This window comes from Pelodiscus sinensis, chromosome 32 (assembly GCF_049634645.1).
Source record: "Pelodiscus sinensis isolate JC-2024 chromosome 32, ASM4963464v1, whole genome shotgun sequence".
Taxonomy (NCBI): domain Eukaryota; kingdom Metazoa; phylum Chordata; order Testudines; family Trionychidae; genus Pelodiscus; species Pelodiscus sinensis.
Genome location: NC_134742.1, coordinates 4516405 through 4538524, shown reverse-complemented (window position 1 = coordinate 4538524; position 22120 = coordinate 4516405). Strand labels below are relative to the sequence as shown.

At 49.8% G+C, this 22120-nt stretch overlaps 1 protein-coding gene across 1 annotated transcript in view; it reads right to left on the bottom strand.

Annotated features, from left to right (window-relative positions):
• Positions 1–203: 203 nt before the first annotated feature.
• The window catches only part of LOC112547597 (killer cell lectin-like receptor subfamily F member 1), a 45527-nt gene continuing 23610 nt past the window's right edge, over positions 204–22120 (bottom strand). Inside the window, exons 3-6 of the mRNA XM_075913824.1 lie at positions 21224–21391; positions 5617–5771; positions 4764–4876; positions 204–975 (exon numbers count right to left, since the gene is read on the bottom strand). Coding sequence (XP_075769939.1) covers positions 852–975; positions 4764–4876; positions 5617–5771; positions 21224–21391 — 560 coding nt within the window. The 3' untranslated portion in view covers positions 204–851. The remainder of the gene's footprint in view (positions 976–4763; positions 4877–5616; positions 5772–21223; positions 21392–22120) is intronic.

Below are 22120 nucleotides of genomic sequence, written 5' to 3'. Positions count from 1 at the left end.
GTGAAATCCTCATTCTATGATCATTGTCATCATTACACTTTCCTATTGTTTGATTCTGTGATCTCTGTCTGGTTTGTAACTGTTTCTGTCTGCTGTATAATTAATTTTACTAGGTGTAAATCAATTAAGGCGGTGGGGTATGATTGGTTAGGTAATTTTGTTATGCTTGGTTAGTAAAATTTATAGTAAAATAATTGGTTGAGATATAAACAAGCAGGACTCAGGTTTCATTATATTAACTGGGGTCCAAGAAGGAGGCCAAGAAGAAGATGATCAGAAGTAACAGAAGCAGAAGGAAAGAAGAAAAGGCTGGAAGAAGACCAGGAACACCAAGAGAAGGGGAAGACCTGGACAGGTAGAACTCACCTGAGACACTGCCTAAGGCCAGAGAGACTGATACTGCCTGACCAACAGGGGAAGGCTGCCTGCTTTTATCAGAATTGGTGAGCATGACACTGTGTGCTCAGCATGTGTGTTCTGCTTGTTTGGGATTTGTCAATAAATAGAGGATAAGGATATTACTGTGTGAGGCTCTTTCAGTGGCTAAAGATCCTGCAAAACCTGAAGGAAGATGCACCCTGAGCCCTAGGAATTGGGTACGGGTGGGTGTGTAAATTAACAGGGTTGCACCTTGAGCCCAAGAGCTGGGTAATGGTGTGTCCCACACAGTGTGGAAGGGATAGAGAAATTTGTGCGGGTAACACAGGGAGAAGGGCCGAGGGGGGAGCCGTGACTATGGGGTATGTCTCACTCCCAGTGTCTCCCAGGCTCTGCCTAAAGCCCCAATCCAGCCTGCTGGGCCTGAGCGCAGGGTCCTTGACATCTCAGACACGGCTCCTTGGTCCCACTGGTTAGATCACGGCAGCGTCTTTCTGGCAGATCCATTTGAATTCAGCACCACACGTCTCCGAGTGAATCTTTCTGCCTCTGATGCGACCGCAGCTGTTCCCGTCCATGGGGCCTGAGATGGGGAAGCTGCAGAATGGAAGTGAGTCCATGTCACTGCGGTTCCCTGTCACAAGGAAAGGCCCCGGGTTGGGTCTTTCCTCCCCCTCCCACCACTGGAAAGTTTGGCTCTGCTGTCGCCCTTCACCCGTCCCCTCCCTGCAGAGCGTCGGTCAAGCTGCCAGCCCAGTAGCTCTAAGGAATTAGGGGTCTCTGGCAAGGAGCAAACCAGGCTGAATCCCTGGGGGCTTTCCTTTAAAAACCAAGTCAAGAGTCTCAGGGGTGAGAGGAAACCTGCCCCCCCCCCCATGAGGGTGGCTGCAGGGAGCCTGAGGGCTGGTCTGGATCAGTGGTTCCCAACCTTTTCTATGTGGCAGACCGGCAAACCCATTCACAAATGGGCTGGTAACATTTTATTTGCACATTTGCATCTTCATTATGCAAATACACATTAGTCTGCCTAGTGCTAACCCAGTCCCTTGCTCCCCGGTGCCTAACGCCTTTTGACCCCCCAATCCTGTGCCCTTTGACCCTTTAACCTCTGACCTCTACAGCGCATGCCAACACCCTCTTGCCCTATGACCCCTCCACACCCTCTCCCATCACCCTTTTGACTCCATCCACCCCCACAGTCCCCAGAGCAAGGCTGCTGCTTCTAGGGAGTGTGGCTCTTATTGCTGTGGGCAGGAGAAGCAGCCTCCTGCGCACGCTCTCCCCCCCGGGCTACTAGCTGCTACTCCCCAGCATGATGCATAAACCAGGGTGATGCTGTTCCTCTGCCCAGCTCACCTGCGGGCCCCGAGCCGGTCGGCCTGTGTGAGTCTGAACGAACCCCAGGCTCACCCCTTTCCCAGGGCCCGAACAAAGCTGCCTTGTGCAGTGTCATTCGCTGAGCTTTGGCCTGCTAACATGTGCGGCAACGTGGCATGTAGCGTTCTTGTGGGCAGTGGGTGACCCCCTGGCTGAGGGAGACAGGCTCCCTCTGCCCCTTCTGCACCCACCAGTCCCAGCCACTGGCTCCTGCTCCTCGCCCTCCAGGCAGGGTGCTTGCACATGCTCCTGGCCCCAGCTGCCCTGGAGCACCTGAGATTCAGGCTATGGAGACGGTGGCAACGCAATGCCGTTCTTCCTGAAAAGTAGTAGGTGTAACGGCATTGCGCAAGAGGGTTTTTCTTGCACAAGAAGGGGCAGTGTAGACGCTCCTTGTGCAAGAGCCTCTTCTGAAAAAAATGGTGGCTCATTAGGTATGCAAATGAGGCTCAGCGATATTCCATGTTTAGCCTCATTTGAATATTACTTGTGCAAGAAGCCGCGAGTGTAGACATAGCCCTAGTGTGATTCACTGTCCCAAGCAGTGGCACCTCGACCACAGCAACAGATAAGATCAAGAGACCTCTATAGCAGGGACTGAAAGGCACCTGGCTTTTAGCTCAGAGGGCAGACGCTCCTATACCATGTTTCAGAGGCCCCAGGTCCAAATCTACCTAGTGGCAGTTACACATGGATTTGGCCTATCAGGCAGGGATACCAACTGCCTGGGAGAGTTATAAAATCTCATCTATTGGGACAGTCACATGCTCAACCATGTGCTGGAGGCAGGGTGACCAGATGTCCTGTTGTTAAAGGGGCAGCGCCGTATGTTACAGATCCTGCAGGTGTCCTGACTTTTGTTAACACTGGGCAAATTGTCCCATGTTTTATATCGTTCCCCCTCCCCTATTCGTACTGGCAGATCGTGCTGCTGGCCAGATCCCTGCTCACCAGCTGCCCACCCACCAGTGGTGAGTGTGGGGGTCGGGCTGATGATGCGGCTCGGGGTGGGTTGGGGGAGGGCAAAGCTGCAGTGTGCAAGACTGGCCACTCCCTTTGCTGGTCCATCAGCCCAGCCCCCGCTGCCTGCCTGCTCAGTCAGCTGGGCTCCCCCGTCCCATCTGTGGCTGGCACTGACTGCTGGCTGGGAGCTGCAGTGGCTGGTGAGCTGAAGTGAGCAGCAGCCAGTTGCATGTTCCCTCTGCTGCCTGTCCATCAACGCTTTATATGTTCCCTGGCTTGTGCTCCAGACTCCGGAGGGTGGCCATGGGTCTAGAGTGCTAGCATGGATGAAGCTGAGCCTGGAACTGCAAGGCAATAGCCGGAGGAGGGAGGGGAGTTTTGCACCAGTGCTTGTGGGGGAGCCGTGTGATAGAGAGGCAGCAGCAGTGGGGCTAAGCAGCTCGTGGGAGCTGATACATGTGGGGTGTTGGCTTGAAACCCGATTTCCTGCATATACCGGCTCCCACCTGCCCCCTTCACCCTCCACGCTGCTGCCTTTTTCAGCCGAGCACTGGCTCCTGCCTCAACGCACCCCCCTTGCTGCCTCTGATACAGAGGCAGCAGGGTGAGTGGGAGTGTGGTGATGCCTGTAGTTGATAACCCTGCTCTTATCAGTTAATCGTTTAGTCGACCACATGTTGACATCCCTAGTGCAGGGAACCAGCCTCTAGTCGGAGCACTCGGCTCACCCACAGCCCGGCCAGCAGGATCCTTCCCTCCCTGCTGCCTCTGGCTGGGCCAGTGCCTCTGGAAAGCTCAGACCCTCCCGTGTGGGGCGCTGGCCAGGAGCTGAGCCCTGCCTGTGCCAAACCCTGCACAGGGCGGCCCAGGAAAGTGTCTCCGGCCCCCAGCTGAGCTCTGTCGTGCTGCTGGGGAAGTGATTTCGGGCCTGCTCAAGCCCCAACCCTGCAGGCTCCACAGCCGCCCCCTGGCAGGGGCTTAGCACATTCTCACCCCTCCCTACTCTGGGTCCTGCTGTGGGGCAGTGCATGTGAGGGCTGCTCTGTCCCCTAGGGATCCTCCCCTGCTGAGCCACCTCTCTGGCCGGGTTGGCTGAAGACCCTGCAGGCAGGGGCCCTGGGGCTCACTGCAGCCTGAGGGCTTAACCCTCCTGCCCTACCCGTGGGGGGTGTAGAGAGACGCCATCACGTTCTTCCCCCCACTTCTGGCTGTGGGAGCACAAAGCCCAGCGGGAGGAGCAGAGCCCAGGCCAGGGCCGTGACAACATTTGAATCATGTATCCATGTCTCCCCAATGGGCACCCTGCGGAGAGACTGGGCAGGAGCAGTGGCCACGTTCTGTGCAGCGGTGACATGTCCCAGCCTCCAGCTGCCTGCCTGGCAGAGCCGACACATGACAAAGGGAGGCTGGTTCAGTGGTTAGGGTGCTAAACTGGGTCAAGTCCCTGCTCTGCCCAGGCTCCTGTGACACTCAGGGCAAATCACTAGGGTGGGACTCACAACCCAGCTCCCCTTGAAGTCAATCAGTGGCAGGCACCTAAACAGCTTGGTGAATCACGTGTCTCTTGGTGCCTCAGTTTCCCCCACCTGTAGCATGGGGCTAATAGCCCAGCCCTGCCGCACCGGGCAGTGAGAGGATCAATACAGTGAGGGCTGTGAGGTGCTCTGATACGGTGGTGATGGGGGGGGGGGGGGGGCAGGGCAGCACCTTGCGCCTTGGCCACACCAGAAGCTGTTTCTGGGGCAGTTACAGTGGAAACCCCCTAGTGCAGACACAGTCCTGGTCACATGTCAGTGCTTCTTCCACCCGGCAGCTTATGCCAGAGCCCCCCAGTCAGCACAAGCCACCTGCAACCAGCCCAGCTACGTTGGTAGAGCGGCTCTGGCAGAGCAGAAACACCCTGAACCAAGGTGGCTGGGCTGGTCACACAGGTAGGTGCAGGCCTGGCCTTAGACAGACGTGTATTTAACAGCAGCATGTTGGACAGTGGAAGCGTTTCCCAAACATCTCTCAGGCAGCGTTGGGCAGTGACAGGCAGCACTCACCGCGCTGGGTCCAACTGGGAACCGTCCAACCAGGTCCAGCTCCCCCCAGTGAGTGTCCCTTTAAGTCCGATCCAGACAGAGCTTGTATCTTGTGTAACAGCCTGTAAGGAGTCCTGTGAGGGGCAAGCAGGGGGAGGGGTGAACAGGCTCTAACAGGCTGGAATTCCCTCCGTGCTTCTGGATTTATTATGTGCTCTGGGCTCTGATGGCTCTGCCCAGGCTGCCAACCGGAGAACCCATCGGCACCTGAGCTAACTCACCCTCACGCCTAAGCGGGCAGGTCCCAGCACTGGGCGGGGGAATGTGACTCTGTGTAGATCTGGGAACACCAGCCCCAGCCCTTGGTGTCACAGGGTGAGCTGGCCCTTTAAGGGAGCCCTGGGTTCAGCTTCCCCCAGGAGCCCCTGGACGCAGGGTTCGGGTGCTCGAAACAGGTGACCCGGAGCCAGGCCTGGCGGGGTTATTAGGGCAGCCCCAGATCAGTCGGGACAGAGGGGCTGACTCTGTGGGTGCTTTGGGGTTGGAGAAAAATGTTAGTGGGTGTTCAGCAGCCACTGGCACCCAGCTCCCTTCCCCCCTCCAGTGCCCCCTGCCTGCTGGGCCCCCCATCAACTCCCCTGGGGTGCAAAGCCTGTGGCAGCCAACGGGCAGTGTGGGGCAGGAAGCTGCGGGGTTCTGGTCCCGAGCTGTGTGTGCATGAGCCAGGTGCCCCGCAGGAGAGAAACCCCCCTGGGGTGGAGTTTGGTGAACTGGAGGAACAGGAAAAATAGGGATCTGGGGGGATGAACCAGGCTGGACAAACCCTGCACACGTCTCTCTAGCTGGAATGTGATGGGTCTGTGTTGTGTGTTACCAGCTCCTCCTGGCTCTGGAGCACGAGCAGTCGCGAGCGCTTCCCCCAGCAGTCGTCCCGGCTCCCGGCCCAGTTTTTAGTCTTTTCCGACAGCCAGTAGCACTTGTCCCCGTGCAGCAGCCAATGAATGGGGCAGAGTCTGCACCTGGCGCCCCCTGCAGGCAGAGATGGGAACAGAGGTGTGGTCAGTTCTGAACAGTCAGGCTGCAGATCATTATAAATGGTTGAAGTTCCTTTTGGATCAGGGCGACCAGACGTCCCGTTGTGGCTGGGACAGCCCCTTTTCTAAGCCTGGGCCTGGATGTCCCCAGTTCTTTGGCAAAATGGGTGTTTGTCCTGTTTCCTCTTTCCAGCGTGATCAGTCGGTGGCAGCAGAGACCAATGCCCCCCCTTCAAAAAACTGGGGTGTAGAGGAACATGCAGGGGGGGGGGGCAGTCATGCCAGAGAGGCAGGTAAGGTCTCAGGCAAGGGGCAAGCAGGGTTCAGTGGATCAATGACATCAGCCCTGCCCTGAGAGTGGCTGCAAATCTCTGGCTAGTCCCATACAGTTTCTCTTTGGGAGATCTGGGCACCTTATTGTCAATGGAAAATGCCATTTTTACCAGGCTGAAATGCCTTGGGCACGATTGTTCCTGTCTGGGGAAGGGACTCAAAATGGAAATACCGATTGGGGGGGGAGGGAGTCTCATTCTGTTTTGGAGGGGAAACAAAGTTCTGGACATTGCTGATGTTGCCCCTACAGAGCCATCAAAAGCCTCCAGACTGAGTGAGCTAGCGAGTGTTTTTCTCAGGGGTCAGCGCACACACAGCCAGGCAGACGGTAGCCTGACAGGGCTGGGAGGCCAGAGGAGAGAATTCCCTTGGAGCCTTTACACCCGGGGTGGGCAATAATATTTGACTGGGGGCCACTTCAGAAACATTTGAAATAGCCCTGAGCCACCCTGGAAGGGGCAGGGCCAAGATACTTCCCTGGTTCCCCACCCACAGATCCTGATTAGTCTGGGGGTGGGGGAGTGTGCGAAGTCTTTGCCCCCACCCCCACAAGAGAAGGACTAGCTGTTCTGAACAGCTGGCAGTTCCCTTCAGAAGCTCATGCCCATGGCAGTGGGAGGAAACTTCATATGTTCCCCCAACCGCCCGCTCCCGGGCCAATCAGGGCTTGGGGGTGGAGGCAGAGCATGAAATCTCCTGCCAGCCTGCCAGGAGCATGCAGTGCTTCTAACCAATACACACTCCTTGCAGGGCAGGGGGCAAGGCGGAAGGAGACTTTGCTTGCTTCCTGATTGACTGGGGGCATGAGGGCTGTGTCTAGACTGGCAAGCTTTTCCGCAAAATCATCTGATTTTGCCGAAAAACTTGCCAGCTGTCTACACTGGCCACTTGAATTTCCACAAGAACACTGACAATCTCAAGTAAGATTGTCAGTGTTCTTGCGGAAATACTGTGCTGCTCCCGTTCGGGCAAAAGCCCTCTTGAGCAAATCATTTGAGCAAGACGGCCAGTGTAAACAGCACAGTACAGTTTTCCGCAAAAAAGCCCCGATGGCGAAAATGGCGATCGGGACTTTTTTGTGGAAAGGCGCAAAGGTCTAGATTGGCCACAGACACTTTTCCGCAAAAAGTGCTTTTGAGGAAAAGCGTCCTGCCAATCTAGACGCGCTTTTCCGAAAATGCTTTTAATGGAAAACTTTTCCGTTAAAAGCATTTTCGGAAAATCATGCCAGTGTAGACGTAGCCAGGGAGTGTGCAAAGTCTTTCGCTCCCTGCTCTGTGGCATGTGGTGCTTAGAGTCAGCCCCTGTTGTAGAGCTACAGCAGCCATCACTCACAGCCACAGGCTGTCTGCAGCACCCTCAGGAAGGCTGCCCAGGTGGGAGAACAGCATCTTCCAAGGCCTATTATTTTATTCCTACTAGCCCATTGCCTCCAACAGGCCCTTCCTCTCTCACTTCTAGACTAAAAGCAACTTGTCTAGTGGGCCTTCCCCAGGTGTAACTAATCTAAATATGCAGATAGATAATTAATATTCATAACTTCAGCTACTAAAATAGGATCATTATATTCAGCAAATCAGAACCTTTCCAATGGCATCTCCTCATAACTAGGTCATAATCCTAACTAATTGCACTGTGAAGAAGATGAGGAGCAGAGTGTTGCACTGTCCATGGTAGAAATGCTAGTGACTTTGCCCAATATTTAAGTCAGGCTCTGCAGTCTGTAATTGCCAGGATCCCATCTGGAGCCCATTGTAAATAGGAACATTGCATCATGAGCAACCTGCCAGGCATAGAACTCTTCTCCAATACTGGGGAGTCTGAACCTCTGCCCTTCCAAAACACCTCCCACAATTTCAATCAGCTATGGGATTCCTCTTCAGACATTTCCTTATCACAATGTATGATGGCACTGTTGTGTGCTGCTGGACAGCTGTTGAGTTTTACCCCAGACATGGCTGCATTTTGGTAGTGGGGAAATGATCCCTGTGAGTACAATATAGTTTGTCAACCCTTTGGCTATATATACACTGCAGGCTTCTTGCACAAGAACCGTTTTGCGCAAGAGTTCTTGTGCAAAAGGTCTTGCGCAAGAGCACATCCACACTGCCATGATTACAAGCAATTAGAAACACTATCCCAGAGGACACCACTGCCAGTCTGGCAGTAGACCTATGTAACTTTGTTCTCACCCACAATTATTTCCAATTTGAGGACAACGTATACCTCCAGATCAGCGGCACAGCCATGGGTACCTGCATGGCCCTACAGTACGCTAACATATTTATGGCTGACTTAGAACAACGTTTCCTCAGATCCTGTCCCCTTTTATCCCTTCTCTACTTACACTACATCAATGACATCTTTATGATCTGGACCCATGGTAAGAAACTGGATGCATTCCACAGAGACTTTAACAACCTACCATCAATCTCAGCCTGGACCACTCTACACAAGAGATCCATTTCCTGGACACCACAGTACAAATCACCAATGGTAAATTAGACACCACTCTCTACAGAAAACCCACTGACTCCTACAGTTACCTACATGCCTCCAGCTCCCATCCAGAACACACCATACGATCCATCATCTATAGCCAAGCCCTTCGATACAACCGCATCTGCTCTAATCCCACTGACAGAGACCAGAAACTTCAGGATCTCTACCAAGCATTTATAACCTCAATTACCCACCCAGAGAAATAAAAAAACAAATTGAAAGAGCCAGACAAATACCCAGAAACCATCTACTTCAAGACAGACCCAAGAAAACCAACAATAGAACACCACTTGTCATCACCTACAGCCCCCAAACCCATCCTACACATTATCAATAAACTACAACCTATACTGGAACAGGATACTAAACTCCAAGAAGCTTTGGGAGACAGACCCATAGTCTCCTATAGACATCCACCTAACCTCAGGATGATTCTTACCAACAACCATAGGACATACCACACTAATACCAACCCTGGTACCTTCCCTTGCAACAAACCCCGTTGCCAGCTTTGTCCACTTATTTACTCTGTTGACACCATCATTGGACCTAACCAATTCAGTTATAAGATCAAGAACACATATTCCTGCTCATCCAGAAATATAATTTATGCCATTATGTGCAGACAGTGTCCATCTGCTATGTACATTGGACAAACATCTCAGATACTTCGCCAGAGAATCAATGCCCACAAAACAAGTACCAGACAGTTTCACAAAGAAAAAACAGTTTTTTTCCATTTCAACCAGAAAGGGCATTGTCTCAACGACCTGCATCCTGCTTCAAAGAGAAACCTCTGAACTGTCATTCATGCTTAAATTTGACACTTTAAGAATGGGTCTTAACAAAGATGCTAATTATCTTACTCATTACAAAGATAGCTTCCCCAATTATCACCTCTAATATCATTAGCTCACAGACATTAGCCTCCCCCCCATCCTCCCTCTGTTCTGAAATTTGATTTGTCCTTTTTATATGTGTTCACTATTTTTTATTGTATCCCTTTGGTATATATGGTTGTGTCAATTTTCTTCCACAATTTGATCTGAGGAAGTGGGTCTGGCCCACAAAAGCTCATCACCTAATAAACCATCTTGTTAGTCTTTAATGTGCTACACAGTCCTGTTTTTTGTTTCAGCTAGATGAGACTAACACGGCTACATCTCTATTACTATTCTACATGGCAGTGTGGATGCTCTTTTGCACAAGAAAGCTCTGATGGCCATTTTAGCCTGTTGCCCATCCACACTGCCTTCTTGCACAAGATGGCTTATTTCTTGTGGGGAGAGAAATAACTCTTGTGCAAGAAGCCCTCTGTTCCAACTCTTTACTGTAAATTTACTTGTGCAAGAATAGTGTGCAGTGTAGGCATTCTGCAAGTTTTTGTGCAAAAACAGCCATTCTTGCGCAAAAAGCCTGTAGTGTAGACGTAGCTGTCATGATCCATGCTCCATAGAAATTGTGTTATTGCACCCTTTTTTAAACTGCTTGGCTGTGTCTACATTGGCACCCTTTTCTGGAAAAGGGATGCTAATGAGACCAGTCGGAATTGCAAATGCTCCAGGGATTTAAATTTTCCCCACAGCATTTGCATGAACATGGCTGCCACTTTTTTCCAGCTCGGGGCTTTGCCAGAAAAAAGCGCCAGTCTAGACAGGGCTCTTGTGGAAAATAAAGCCTTTTCCGGAAGATCCCTTATTCCTCTTTAAAATCAGGCTTTAAAAGCCCCAAGCCGGAAAAAAGCGGCAGCCACGTTCATGCAAATGCCGCGGGGAAAATTTAAATCCCCGGAGCATTTGCAATTCCGACTGGTCTCATTAGCATCCCTTTTCTGGAAAAGGGTGCCAATGTAGACACAGCCCTTGTGTTCTAGCAATGGGGATTACTCTAACCACTAGGTGTCACTGCTGCTCCTCTGCATACACAGCTGAGAATTATTTATTTCACTTCAAGATTGCTAACTTTCTGGGGCAGGCAGTGTAGAGGATGTGAGAGTGAAATAACAGAATGATGTAGCCACAGCATTTAACTTGCCCCTACTAGTTGAGACAGACCAAAATTAAAAGTGACTGAGGAGTTTGGGTCGGATACTATTTCACTGCTCCTGCATCTAAAGCATTACAGCATATTGAAAAGCTCTGCAGCCACTTACAAAAATCATCCTTCTGTCTGGACATTGTTTTCCTGGTGATCTTATGATGAGAGCTGACTGACAAATCACGGCCTTTTTGCACAATGAAATTCTTCACAGAATACTTTTTGCATTGGAGTGTTCCTTGGTTTTATTGAAATAACCTTCTGCCCCCCAAGCTCTCTGACTGAAAAATGAAAGTTTACTTCTATCATTAGCCCCCTTCACGCTGTCATGTTAGCAGTACTGCCACCTGACAGGTTTTTATCACATGTCCTGTGAAGATTGATGTTTTCTTTTATGCCCCAGCTCCTGGAGTCAAAGGATTAGGTGAGACTCTCAGGGTACGTCTACACTACAGCACTAATTCGAACTAACTTAATTTGAATTAGTTAATTCGAACTAAGCTAATTCGAATTAGTGCATGTTGACCTAAAAACTAATTTGAATTAGCGTTTTCCTAATTTGAACTAGCATGTCCACATTGAGTGGACCCTGAACCGAAGTTAAGGCTGGCCGGAACCAGGACTTAGAGTGTGGAGCTGCTGCCTCAGGCTAGCTGAGGACTGTGCTTAAAGGGACCCGACTCCCACCCCGGACAGACAGTTCTCAGGGTTCCCCACTTGCTTGTGTGAAAGTAGAAAGAATTATACTGCAAGAGAAAGATGAATTGTACTGTAATAATTGAATAAGTTGAAGGAATTCTGTTTGTCTTTTAAGAGGAAGAAGAAAAGTATGTTAATGTTGATTGTAGGTATGCAGATCAAGGTGCTAGCCAATTTGGGCCTGAGTTTAACAGGAAAAGGAACATTAGGTGTTAGACAGAAAGCAATTCCAGATAATCAGGGAGATATAGCCAGGAGATTGCTGTGTGCTTGATATTGAAATGAAGATACTTAACCACACTAATAATGTGAAGTTTTGCCACACCCTTTGATCTTGTTAACTTGGCCTTTTGACTGTATAAAATCAAGGGGTTTGAACCTTGTAGGGTACTCACATTTTCTCCATGCATTTTAGCAGAGCTTTGCTGAAATAAACAGAAGCGGTCTAACAAATCTGTGAGTCCTGTCTGACTTTGACAATTTGGAGGTCCCACTGAGATGGCAACCGTCTTCGCTGAGGCTGTGTGATCCCTGACCGTCTTGCAGGATGACCGTGGTAGCCGGCACCTGGGCATTTGGCCCGAGCGGTCCTCTGCCAGAATGGAAAGGTGCACAGCCACAGCGAAGTCTACGCCATCGAACCTGTTGGTTCCCGCTCTGTTCTGATAGGGATCCCGGGATCTAACATCAGGACTCTGGTCAGGTCATTATTTTGTCCGGACTGAGGACTGTCTTGTCTCTGTGTCTATCCGTCTTCCCTGTGGTGTGAGTGAGTCTGGGAGCCAGCCCTGTCCAGGGACTGGCCGACCAAGGGGCTCCTGTCCCCGCGGTCTGTGTGACTGGAATCTGCACAATCACAGCCGCACCGCATCTTGGATAAAATCCTTGGAGTGAACGCAAGGGCGATTGAGGCAGTAGCCTGTGGGCTTCTTTTGTGTGTTGCACTGGGCACCGCTCTGACGAACCCGAATTTCCTCCTTGTGTGATTGGTGTATGAAGTCCTCCTGTATGGGTAACTAGACGTCTAAGCAGGGATAGGTCCCTAAAGGGACCCTGGCTCAGTTTATATATTTTAGAAAGGGTCCGGACTCCTGTAAATTTCTGGAAAAATGATCTAGATTAACTCTGGGGGGATCCCAAAACTCAGTGGCCACTGTTAGGATCTTGGAACAAAGACCAAGTGGACGTCTTAAAAGACAAACTTGGCCTTCCCAAAACTAAATTGGCTAGAGGAGAGGTAGATTGCTTCATGCAGTGGTGGGACGAGGTAAATCTTAAATGGACTGAATTGAAACTCGCCTCCCTTAAAAATTCTAATTATAAGTAAAAAGCTTTATTGGAAACCTTCTCTCCCACCACCAGACCGAGCGCTTCCCTTTACTCCATCCTCCAAGAAGACTCAGACCAGTCCCACTTGAAGCTATAAACCCTGGACCCACACGGAGCTCCACTCGATTGTAAAAGGTTTTCCAAAGCCCCAGGAAAACCCTACCAAATTTGCAGAGGAATTTTGCTAGTGTGCAATGCCTATGAACCCTCTGAAGCAGACCTCCTGCAACTGTGCAAGCTACTTATAACCCCGTAAACAGCAACAAAGAAAAAAACGCAGGCAACTATCACACAGACTGACTGATGGGTTTTTTTGTTTGTTTGTTTTTTTGGGGGTTTTTTTTTTTTGCAACATTCCGGTATACAGCAACCAGGTGAAAATGGACAGGGCGCCCTGGCGCATGCGTTTGTTAATAGCCTCTTATCTGCTATTAGCAGTATGTTAAAGCAAATAAGTGTTGGATGGGAGGCAAAGACCATGGACAAATTGCAAGCAGTGGCAGAGCATTGCCACTGCACTCTAAAAGGAAAGAGAAGCAATCCCCACAAAAGTTAATAGCTCTGCAAATACAGCATTATTCAGGGCAGGGCAGACAGTACCGGGAATGGGGAAGGTACCAAGAATGGGGATAAGGTCGGAGAAGGGGTCGTGGCACCAAGTTTTTGGGATTTAAAGGTTTCAGCTCCGGTCATATCCACCCTGTGGGAACAAGGCATTATTGTCCCCTGTTCCAGCCCCTATCCTCCCAGTTTGAAAAGCTGATGGTAAATCATGGCGGTTTGTCCAGGATCTTCAAGCTATTAACTGCATTGTTGTACCCACCTTTCCTGTAATCCCTAACCCAGCAACTAATCTGGCTTCTATCCTGCCAGATGCAACTCATTTTACTGTTGTTGATCTGTGTTCTGCTTTCTTTTCTGTCCCGGTTCACCCTAAGTCCCAGTATCATTTTGCCTTTTCTTACAAGGGGCAGCAGTACACATGGACCATGCTTCCCAAGGGGTACACAGAAAGCCCGTCTTACTTTTCCCAAGCATTAGCCAGAGACCTCGTTGACCTGGTCTTCCCCTCTGGGTCCACATTGGTCCAATGTGTAAATGATCTACTCCTCTGTTCCCCTTCATTATCTGCCTCAGAAACTGACTCTTTAGTGCTTCTCACTGCCCCCCCCCCCCACCTTAGGGTTACCTGACTACTGTAAGCCTTTTACCCTTTTCTGCCACGAGCAATTTGGTTGTGCGCTTGGGGTTCTTACTCAGGAGCATGGTGGAAAAAAAAATCATCCACCATGGAGACCGGATTGGCTTACAGGGGAAATCCTTGGTGTACTTAAGCACAAAAAGGAAGCTTACAGAAAGTGGAAACTTGGACAAATGACTAGGGAGGAGTTTAAATGTATAGTTCGAGAATGCCGGGGGGTTATCAGGAAGGCGAAAGCGCAAATGGAGTTGCGACTAGCTAAGGATGTAAAGGATAACAAGAAAGGTTTCTACAGGCATGTCAACAAGAAGAAGGTGATCAGAGAGGGTGTGCAGTCCCTAATGGATGAAGGAGGTAACCTAGTGACAGAGGATGTGGGGAAAGCTGAAGTACTCAATGCTTTCTTTGCCTCTGTATTCACGGACAAGGTCGGCTCCTGGACTTCTGTGCTAAGCGACGCAAGATGGGAAGAAGATGGACAGCCCTTGGTGGGTAAAGAACAGGTTAGGAAATATTTAGAAAAACTAAACGTACACAAATCCATGGGTCCAGACTTAATGCACCCAAGGGTACTGAAGGAGTTGGCAAATGTCATTGAGGAGCCTTTGGCCATTATCTTTGAAAAGTCGTGGAGATCGGGCGAAATCCCGGATGATTGGAAAAAGGCAAATGTAGTGCCCATCTTCAAAAAAGGGAAGAAGGACGATCCAGGGAACTATAGGCCGGTCAGTCTTACCTCGGTTCCTGGAAAAATCATGGAAGGGATCCTAAAGGAATCCATTTTGAGACACTTGAATGAGAGGAAAGTGATCAGGAATAGTCAGCATGGATTCACAAAGGGCAAGTCGTGCTTGACCAATCTGATTAGCTTCTATGATGAGGTAACTGGCTCAGTGGACATGGGAAAGTCAGTGGATGTTATATACCTTGACTTTACCAAGGCTTTTGATACGGTCTCCCACAATATTCTTGCCAGCAAGTTAAGGGAATGCGGATTGGATAAATGGACGGTAACATGGATAGAAAGATGGCTAGAAGGCCGGGCCCAGCGGGTAGTGATCAATGGCTCGATGTCAGGATGGCGGTCGGTTTCTAGTGGAGTACCCCAAGGTTCGGTTCTAGGACCAGTTTTGTTCAATATCTTTATTAATGACCTGGATGAGGGGATAGATTGCACCCTCAGCAAGTTTGCAGATGACACTAAGCTAGGGGGAGAGGTAGATACGCTTAAGGGCAGAGATAGGGTCCAGAGTGACTTAGACAAATTGGAGGATTGGGCCACTAGAAATCTCATGAGATTCAACAAAGACAAGTGTAGAGTCCTGCACTTGGGACGGAAGAATCCCAAGCATAGTTACAGGCTGGGGACCAACTGGTTAAGTAGTAGTTCTGCAGAAAAGGACCTGGGGGTTACAGTGGATGAGAAGCTAGATATGAGTCAACAGTGTGCCCTTGTAGCCAAGAAGGCTAATGGCATATTAGGATGCATTAAGAGGAGCATTGCCAGCAGATCCAGAGATGTCATTATTCCCCTTTATTCGGCTTTGGTGAGGCCACATCTGGAGTACTGTGTCCAGTTCTGGGCCCCCCACTACAAAAAGGATACGGACGCATTGGAGAGGGTCCAGCGGAGGGCAACCAAAATGATTAGGGGTCTGGAGCATATGACCAACGAGGAGAGGCTGAGGGACTTGGGTCTGTTTAGTCTGCAGAAGCGAAGAGTAAGGGGGGACTTGATAGCAGCCTTCAACTTCCTGAAGGGAGGTTCCAAAGAGGATGGAGAGAGGCTGTTCTCAGTAGTGACAGATGGCAGAACAAGGAGCAATGGTCTCAAGTTGTGGTGGGAGAGGTCCAGACTGGATATTAGGAAAAACTATTTTACTAGGAGGGTAGTGAAGCACTGGAATGGGTTACCTAGGGAAGTAGTGGAGTCTCCATCCCTAGAGGTGTTTAAGTCTCGGCTTGACAAAACCCTGGCCGGGTTGATTTAGATGGGATTGGTCCTGCCTAGAGTGGAGGGCTGGACTTGACGACCTTCTGAGGTCTCTTCCAGTTCTATGATTCTATGATAAGGGGATGGTTGGATGAAATAACATGATCTTGGTAACTAATTGACCATTCATTATAGGGAACTTTCTGGGTGTCTGGCTGGTGAGTCTTACCCACATGCTCAGGGTTTAGCTGATCGCCATATTTGGGGTCAGGAAGGAATTTTCCTCCAGGGTAGATTGGCAGAGGCCCTGGAGGTTTTTCGCCTTCCTCTGTAGCATTGGGCACAGATCACAGCTGAAGGACTCTCTGCATGTTGGGGCCTTCAAAGTATTTGAAGGCTTCAATATCTGAGACATAGGTGAGAGGATTATTCTAAGAGGGGTGGGCGAGATTCTGTGGCCTGCGCTGTGCAGGGGGTCAGACTAGATGAACAAAATGGTCCCTTCTGACCTTAAAGTCTATGAGTCTATGAGTCTATGAATCCAGTAGCTTATTTCTCTGCCACCTTGGATCCTGTTGCCCAAGGTCTACCCCCCTGTCTGCGTGCTGTGGCTGCCGCGGCACGCCTAATTGAAATGTCTGAGTCCCTTGTCTTCCGCTCTCCTGTTTCTCTCATGGTCCCTCACTCTATAGAAACTCTCCTGCTACAATGTAATACAGCTCATCTTTCCTCCGCCCGCCTCACTTTTACTGCTTTCGGCTTCGCATATCACCATAAAGTACTGTTCTCAGTTGAACCCTGCCACTCTCCTTCCTCTGTCTAATGACGGTGAACCCCACGACTGCCTTGCAAGTGTCTCTGCTGTCACCGTCCCATGCCCCGACCTTTCTGATGTCCCTCTCTCTAACTCCGACCTTGTGTTATCCACTGACGGTTCCTACTTTCCAGATAGACAAGGTCATCTCCTTGCAGGATACGCTGTGGTATCACTCTCTGAAACCCTAGAAGCTGCGCCGTTACCTTCTGTGACAGCGCAAGTCGCTGAACTAGTTGCCCTAACCCGCGCTTGCTTTCTGGCTGAGGGACGCTCCGCCACTATTTATACTGATTCTCGTTACGCTTTTGGGGTTGTACATGACTTTGGCACCCTCTGGCAAGCTCAGGGTTTCCTTACCTCTGCTGGTACCCCTATCAAGAATGGCCCCTACATTTTTGCTCTCCTGTATGCACTCCCATCTGCATTAGCTATTGTTAAGTGCCCTGGTCACTCCACAGCAGATACTGATGTTGTTAAGGGTAATGCTGCCATAGAACCTTCCCCAGGTGCGTTTCTCGGTTCCCTTTCTGTTTCTGTACCACCGCAGTCCCTTTCTGAACTCACCCTGCTCCAAGACTCTGCCCCAGAAACAGAAAAAGACTCCTGGGTCACCCAGGGTTGCTCTCTACACCCTGATTCCCTTTGGCGCTCGCTTAGTGATGCCTTTGTGGCCCCCTTTTCACTCTACCCAGCTCTGGCCGCCCTGCTACATGGCGTTTCGCATGTCGGAAAGGAGGGTATGATCTCTGCTGTAACTAAGGCAGAATGGTGGGCCCCCCATTTCAGCTCTTTTGCAGCTCGCCACTGTGCCGCCTGTACCACTTGCCAAAGCTACAATGTTGGCAAACCTGTAAAGGTAGCTCATGGGTTCCAGGGCCTGCCCCAAGCACCGTTCTTGCATTGGCAGCTTGATTTTGTACAAATGCCTAAGTGTCAACGCTATGAATTCATGCTGGTTATGGTATGCTTATTTTCGGGTTGGATCGAAGCCTTTCCTTGTCGCAAAGCTGATTCACTGTCTGTTGCCAAATGTTTGTTAAATCATATTATGCCTGCCAAAGGAATTCCTGCCACTTTGTCCAGTGACCGGGGTACACATTTTACTGGATCGTGTATTACATGTCATGCACTTGCTGCACTGTCCCTACCACCCACAGAGCGCAGGTGCAGTTGAAAGACGAAATGGCGTGCAAAAAAAAAAAATAAGCTTGCAAAAATTTGTGACTCTACAGGGCCTTACCATTGGCCCTTATGGAAATTCGATCCACCCCATCCCAAAGACATAAATTAAGTCCTTTTGAAATTGTTATGGGGTGCCCTATGCGAACAATGGCTACCATTACTCCAGTCTCAGACTTGAACTTGACTCACAGTATACTCCTTCAGTACTGCAAGGGACTAATGCAAGCTGTAAGTCACTTCCATTCACAGGTTCGAGCCGCCTGGCCGACGGAACCCACCTCAGATGCCTGCCACACTCGAGACAGGTGATTGGGTCTACGTACGACACCACCAACGAAAACACGCCCTGGAACCCCGGTGGAAGGGCCCGCATCAGGTGCTGCTCACTACCCAAACGGCTGTTAAGCTATCCGGCATAGCAGCATGGATACATTCATCGCCTCAGGACCACGCAGAGTCAATTTTGAGTCCAGAAGAAGATGTAGAGGAACAGCCTGCAATACCTTACAACCTACGTTCACGTAAGGGTTGCCTGAAGCAGACGACAACCAAAAGCAAGGCCCAAGAAGAAGCATAAAACCGTAACTGCGGTTCCCTCAGCTGAGGTTGTCAGAACCAAAAAGGGTCTTGCCTCCAGCATGTGCCTCTGGTGGGGCCTGTTCCTCGGCCACTGGTGTCTTAAGGTCTGGGGAATCCACAATGACAATGACCATTCTTTTATCCACCAGCAAGTATGGATCACTCAGACCCTTAATATCTCTAATTGCTGGGTCTGCAGCCACATCCCAGCCCACTCACAAGCTGGTGTTCCTGTCTTGGCAATCTCACTTAATTCCCCAGGCCTCACCAGAGGACCTCATCCATTTAACAAGACATGGAACAGTAATGACACTTGGGAAGCAGTGGGAATAAATGTATCTAAATGGATAAGTGTGGAGGAGGGAAAAGGTCACTGGTGTTGGGTGTGTAATGGGACGGGGCTGAATCAGGGGAGGAGCAGTTGTCTCCAGCATATTGTAACAAATGGTGTGTGGGATTATTCAAACAAGATTGGAGAATAACGAACTGGGTATGGGGATATAAATTTTTTCTCAACCTGGGATCAAACAGGGAAATCACTCTCCTGCTCCCGCTACAGCCACCCTAGTGAGAACAGTACAATCTTTAATGCCATGCAAATAACACCACTCCCCGTAAGGAGAATCACCGTGTGCCCTTCGGGGGATATTACTCCTCCTTCATAGAGACCTATATGGCAAAGGGGTGCAACTGACCCTTCCCAGCTTTGATAGGGCATGATTGGGTCTGCGGGACAAAGGCCTATACCACATTACCAGTTAACTGGTCAGGTATCTGTTATCCAGCCCAACTTTTCCCACAATTCCGAGTGTTAGAGTCCTTCCCACGAAAACGCCTCCGTAATTTTAGGCGAAAAAGGAGGGACCTGTGCTCTCATTGGCAAAGAATGTTATGTATATATACCAGACAACACCAATGATGTAATAAATCGCGCTAGCTACTTAGAAAAGATTGCATATCTTCCTCACGAAGAGCCAAGTTCCCTGTGGAAATGGCTGAGTAACTTGTTCAATTTCTCTGGCATAGGAAACTGGTTGTTTCAGGGAGCCCTAACTATCCTATTTGGGATCTTAATGATTTTTGTATGTTTTCAGTTAATCTCCTGTTGTATCCAAAACTGTAAACACAGCTAGCTAACCCTCCCCAGAGTGCTAATCTGATGATTTTAAATATCACTGATGAATAGAGAGACAAAGAACGGTTAATGCAAGGAACCCAGTAATTGTTGGTCATAGGCGAGGCTTGACCAAAAGGAGGGATTGTGAAAGTAGAAAGAATTATACTGCAAGAGAAAGATGAATTGTACTGTAATAATTGAATAAGTTGAAGGAATTCTGTTTGTCTTTTAAGAGGAAGAAGAAAAGTATGTTAATGTTGATTGTAGGTATGCAGATCAAGGTGCTAGCCAATTTGGGCCTGAGTTTAACAGGAAAAGGAACATTAGGTGTTAGACAGAAAGCAATTCCAGATAATCAGGGAGATATAGCCAGGAGATTGCTGTGTGCTTGATATTGAAATGAAGATACTTAACCACACTAATAATGTGAAGTTTTGCCACACCCTTTGATCTTGTTAACTTGGCCTTTTGACTGTATAAAAGCAAGGGGTTTGAACTTTGTATGGTACTCACATTTTCTGAATGCATTTTAGCAGAGCTTTGCTGAAATAAACAGAAGCGGTCTAACAAATCTGTGAGTCCTGTCTGACTTTGACACTTGTCTACCTCGATGAGGGACAGCAAAGCAGTCCTGACTTGGAGTGCCCTGAGTGCCCACACTTGGTACATCACAGCACTCGGCCATCAGCCCAGCTGCACTTGCCGCAGGCTGCCATCCAGGGCGGTCAGCTGGGGGGTTGTCAGGATCCAGGAGGACTGCAAGAGAGCTTCCACCATGAGGAGCCTGCAAAGCCACCTCAGTCCTCCCCATCGGGAGGGAGGCTAGTGCCCCATTCCTCCCTCACCTCCTTCCACTTACCCCTCCCTAGCCTCCCTTCCTGATGTAAAAAATAAAGGACACCTGTGTTCAAAATAGAAACTCTCTTTATTTAACAAAACTGGGGTGAGGGGATTAACCTCTGGGGAGACTGGGAAAAGGAGGTGGGAGAGGGGAAGAGAGAGGGTGGGACAGGGGAGGTGAAAACCTGGGAGGAGGGAGCTGGAAGGGGGAAGCCAGGGGAAGAAGGAGGAGGGAAAGTATAAAACTATGGTACGCCATATCTTCAGTACTGTATACAGATGTGATCTCCTCACCCCAGAAAAGATATTTTGGCCTTGGAAAGGGTTCAGAAAAGGGCAACTACAATGATGAGGGGTTTGGAACAGGTCCCATATGAAGAGAGGCTAAAGAGACTGGGACTTTTCAGCTTTGAAAAGAGGAGACTGAGGGGGGATATGATAGAGGTCTATAAAATCATAGGTGGTGTGGGGAGGGTGAATAAAGAGAAGTTCTTCGTTAGTTCCCATAATAGAAGGACTAGAGGACACCAAATGAAATGAATGGCTACATGTGGCATGGACTAGGTAGTTCAAATTAAAGCTCCTAATTCGAACTACCGTTATTTCTTGTGGAATGAGGAGTAACGGTAGTTCGAATTAGGAGCTTTAATTTGAACTACATAGTCTGTGCCACGTGTAGCCACAGGCAGGTAGTTCAAACTATGGGGCATTTAAAAATGGTGCCCGCCTGGGAACATGCAAATGCAGCCTGGGATATTTAAATCCCGGACTTCATTTGCAAGTTCGAATGCCTACCCTAAAGTACTACCAGACCATTTGTTGCTTTTTTCATTAAGGGAGAGTGAGTCACAGCTCTAGGGCAGTAGGAGTGCGGTTACCTGCCAAGCTGTCATGCTGGGGTTCGCATAGAATTGATTTCAAGTGATTCCGGAAATCCTCCAGGCTGGAGCTGCATTCAGTGCAATTGACAATTCCAGTTTCACTCTTCTCGGGGGTATTCCAAGATCCTCTGCACTGTCCTTCACAACAGCTATACAACTGGGAAACTTCAAAAGAGCAACACTGTCAAAGAAAATCACGTCTGTTGCAGCTATTTAGGGTCTAATAAAACAATTTTGTGTGCTGGGGGAGGGGTGTAAAATCATCACACAGTGCAGCATCCAGCCAGTGCTGGATTAATGCACGGACCGCAGGGGCTGCAGCCCAGGGTCTCGGGCTGAGGGGAGCTCTGTAAAAATAAATCCAAGTGGTCACCAACCCACTGATTGTGATCGACTGGTGAATCCTGTTGCCTCTGCCAGTCAATCTGCTGCAATCTCCTCAGTTCTGGGCTGTTAAAAGTCCAGGAGCGCAGCAGGGCTCAGGGAGGTGCCAGCTTGCCATGGCCTCACTCTACACCTGGAAGCTGTCAAGTTCTGGACATCTGTGACCCCTAGCAGGGGAGGCAGCTCTACATGCTGCCCCGCCCCCAACACTATCCCCACAGCTCCCACTATCTGGGGAACTGGCCAATGGGAGCTGCTGGGCCAGTATTTGCAGGCATAAGGTGCGCACAGAGATACGCTGTCCCTCTCCTCCCAGGGCACTCTGAGACGTGACAGCAGCCGGCCGCTTCTGGGAGCAGTGTGTGGCCAAGGCAGCCTGCCTGAGCCTTGCTGTGCTGCTGCTCTAGACTCACCTGAGGTGTCCAGGGTCCCTGCAAAATCTAATAGATTTAGTGGTTTGAGCATTGGCCTGCTAAACCCAGGGTTGTGAGTTCAATCCTTGTGGAGGCC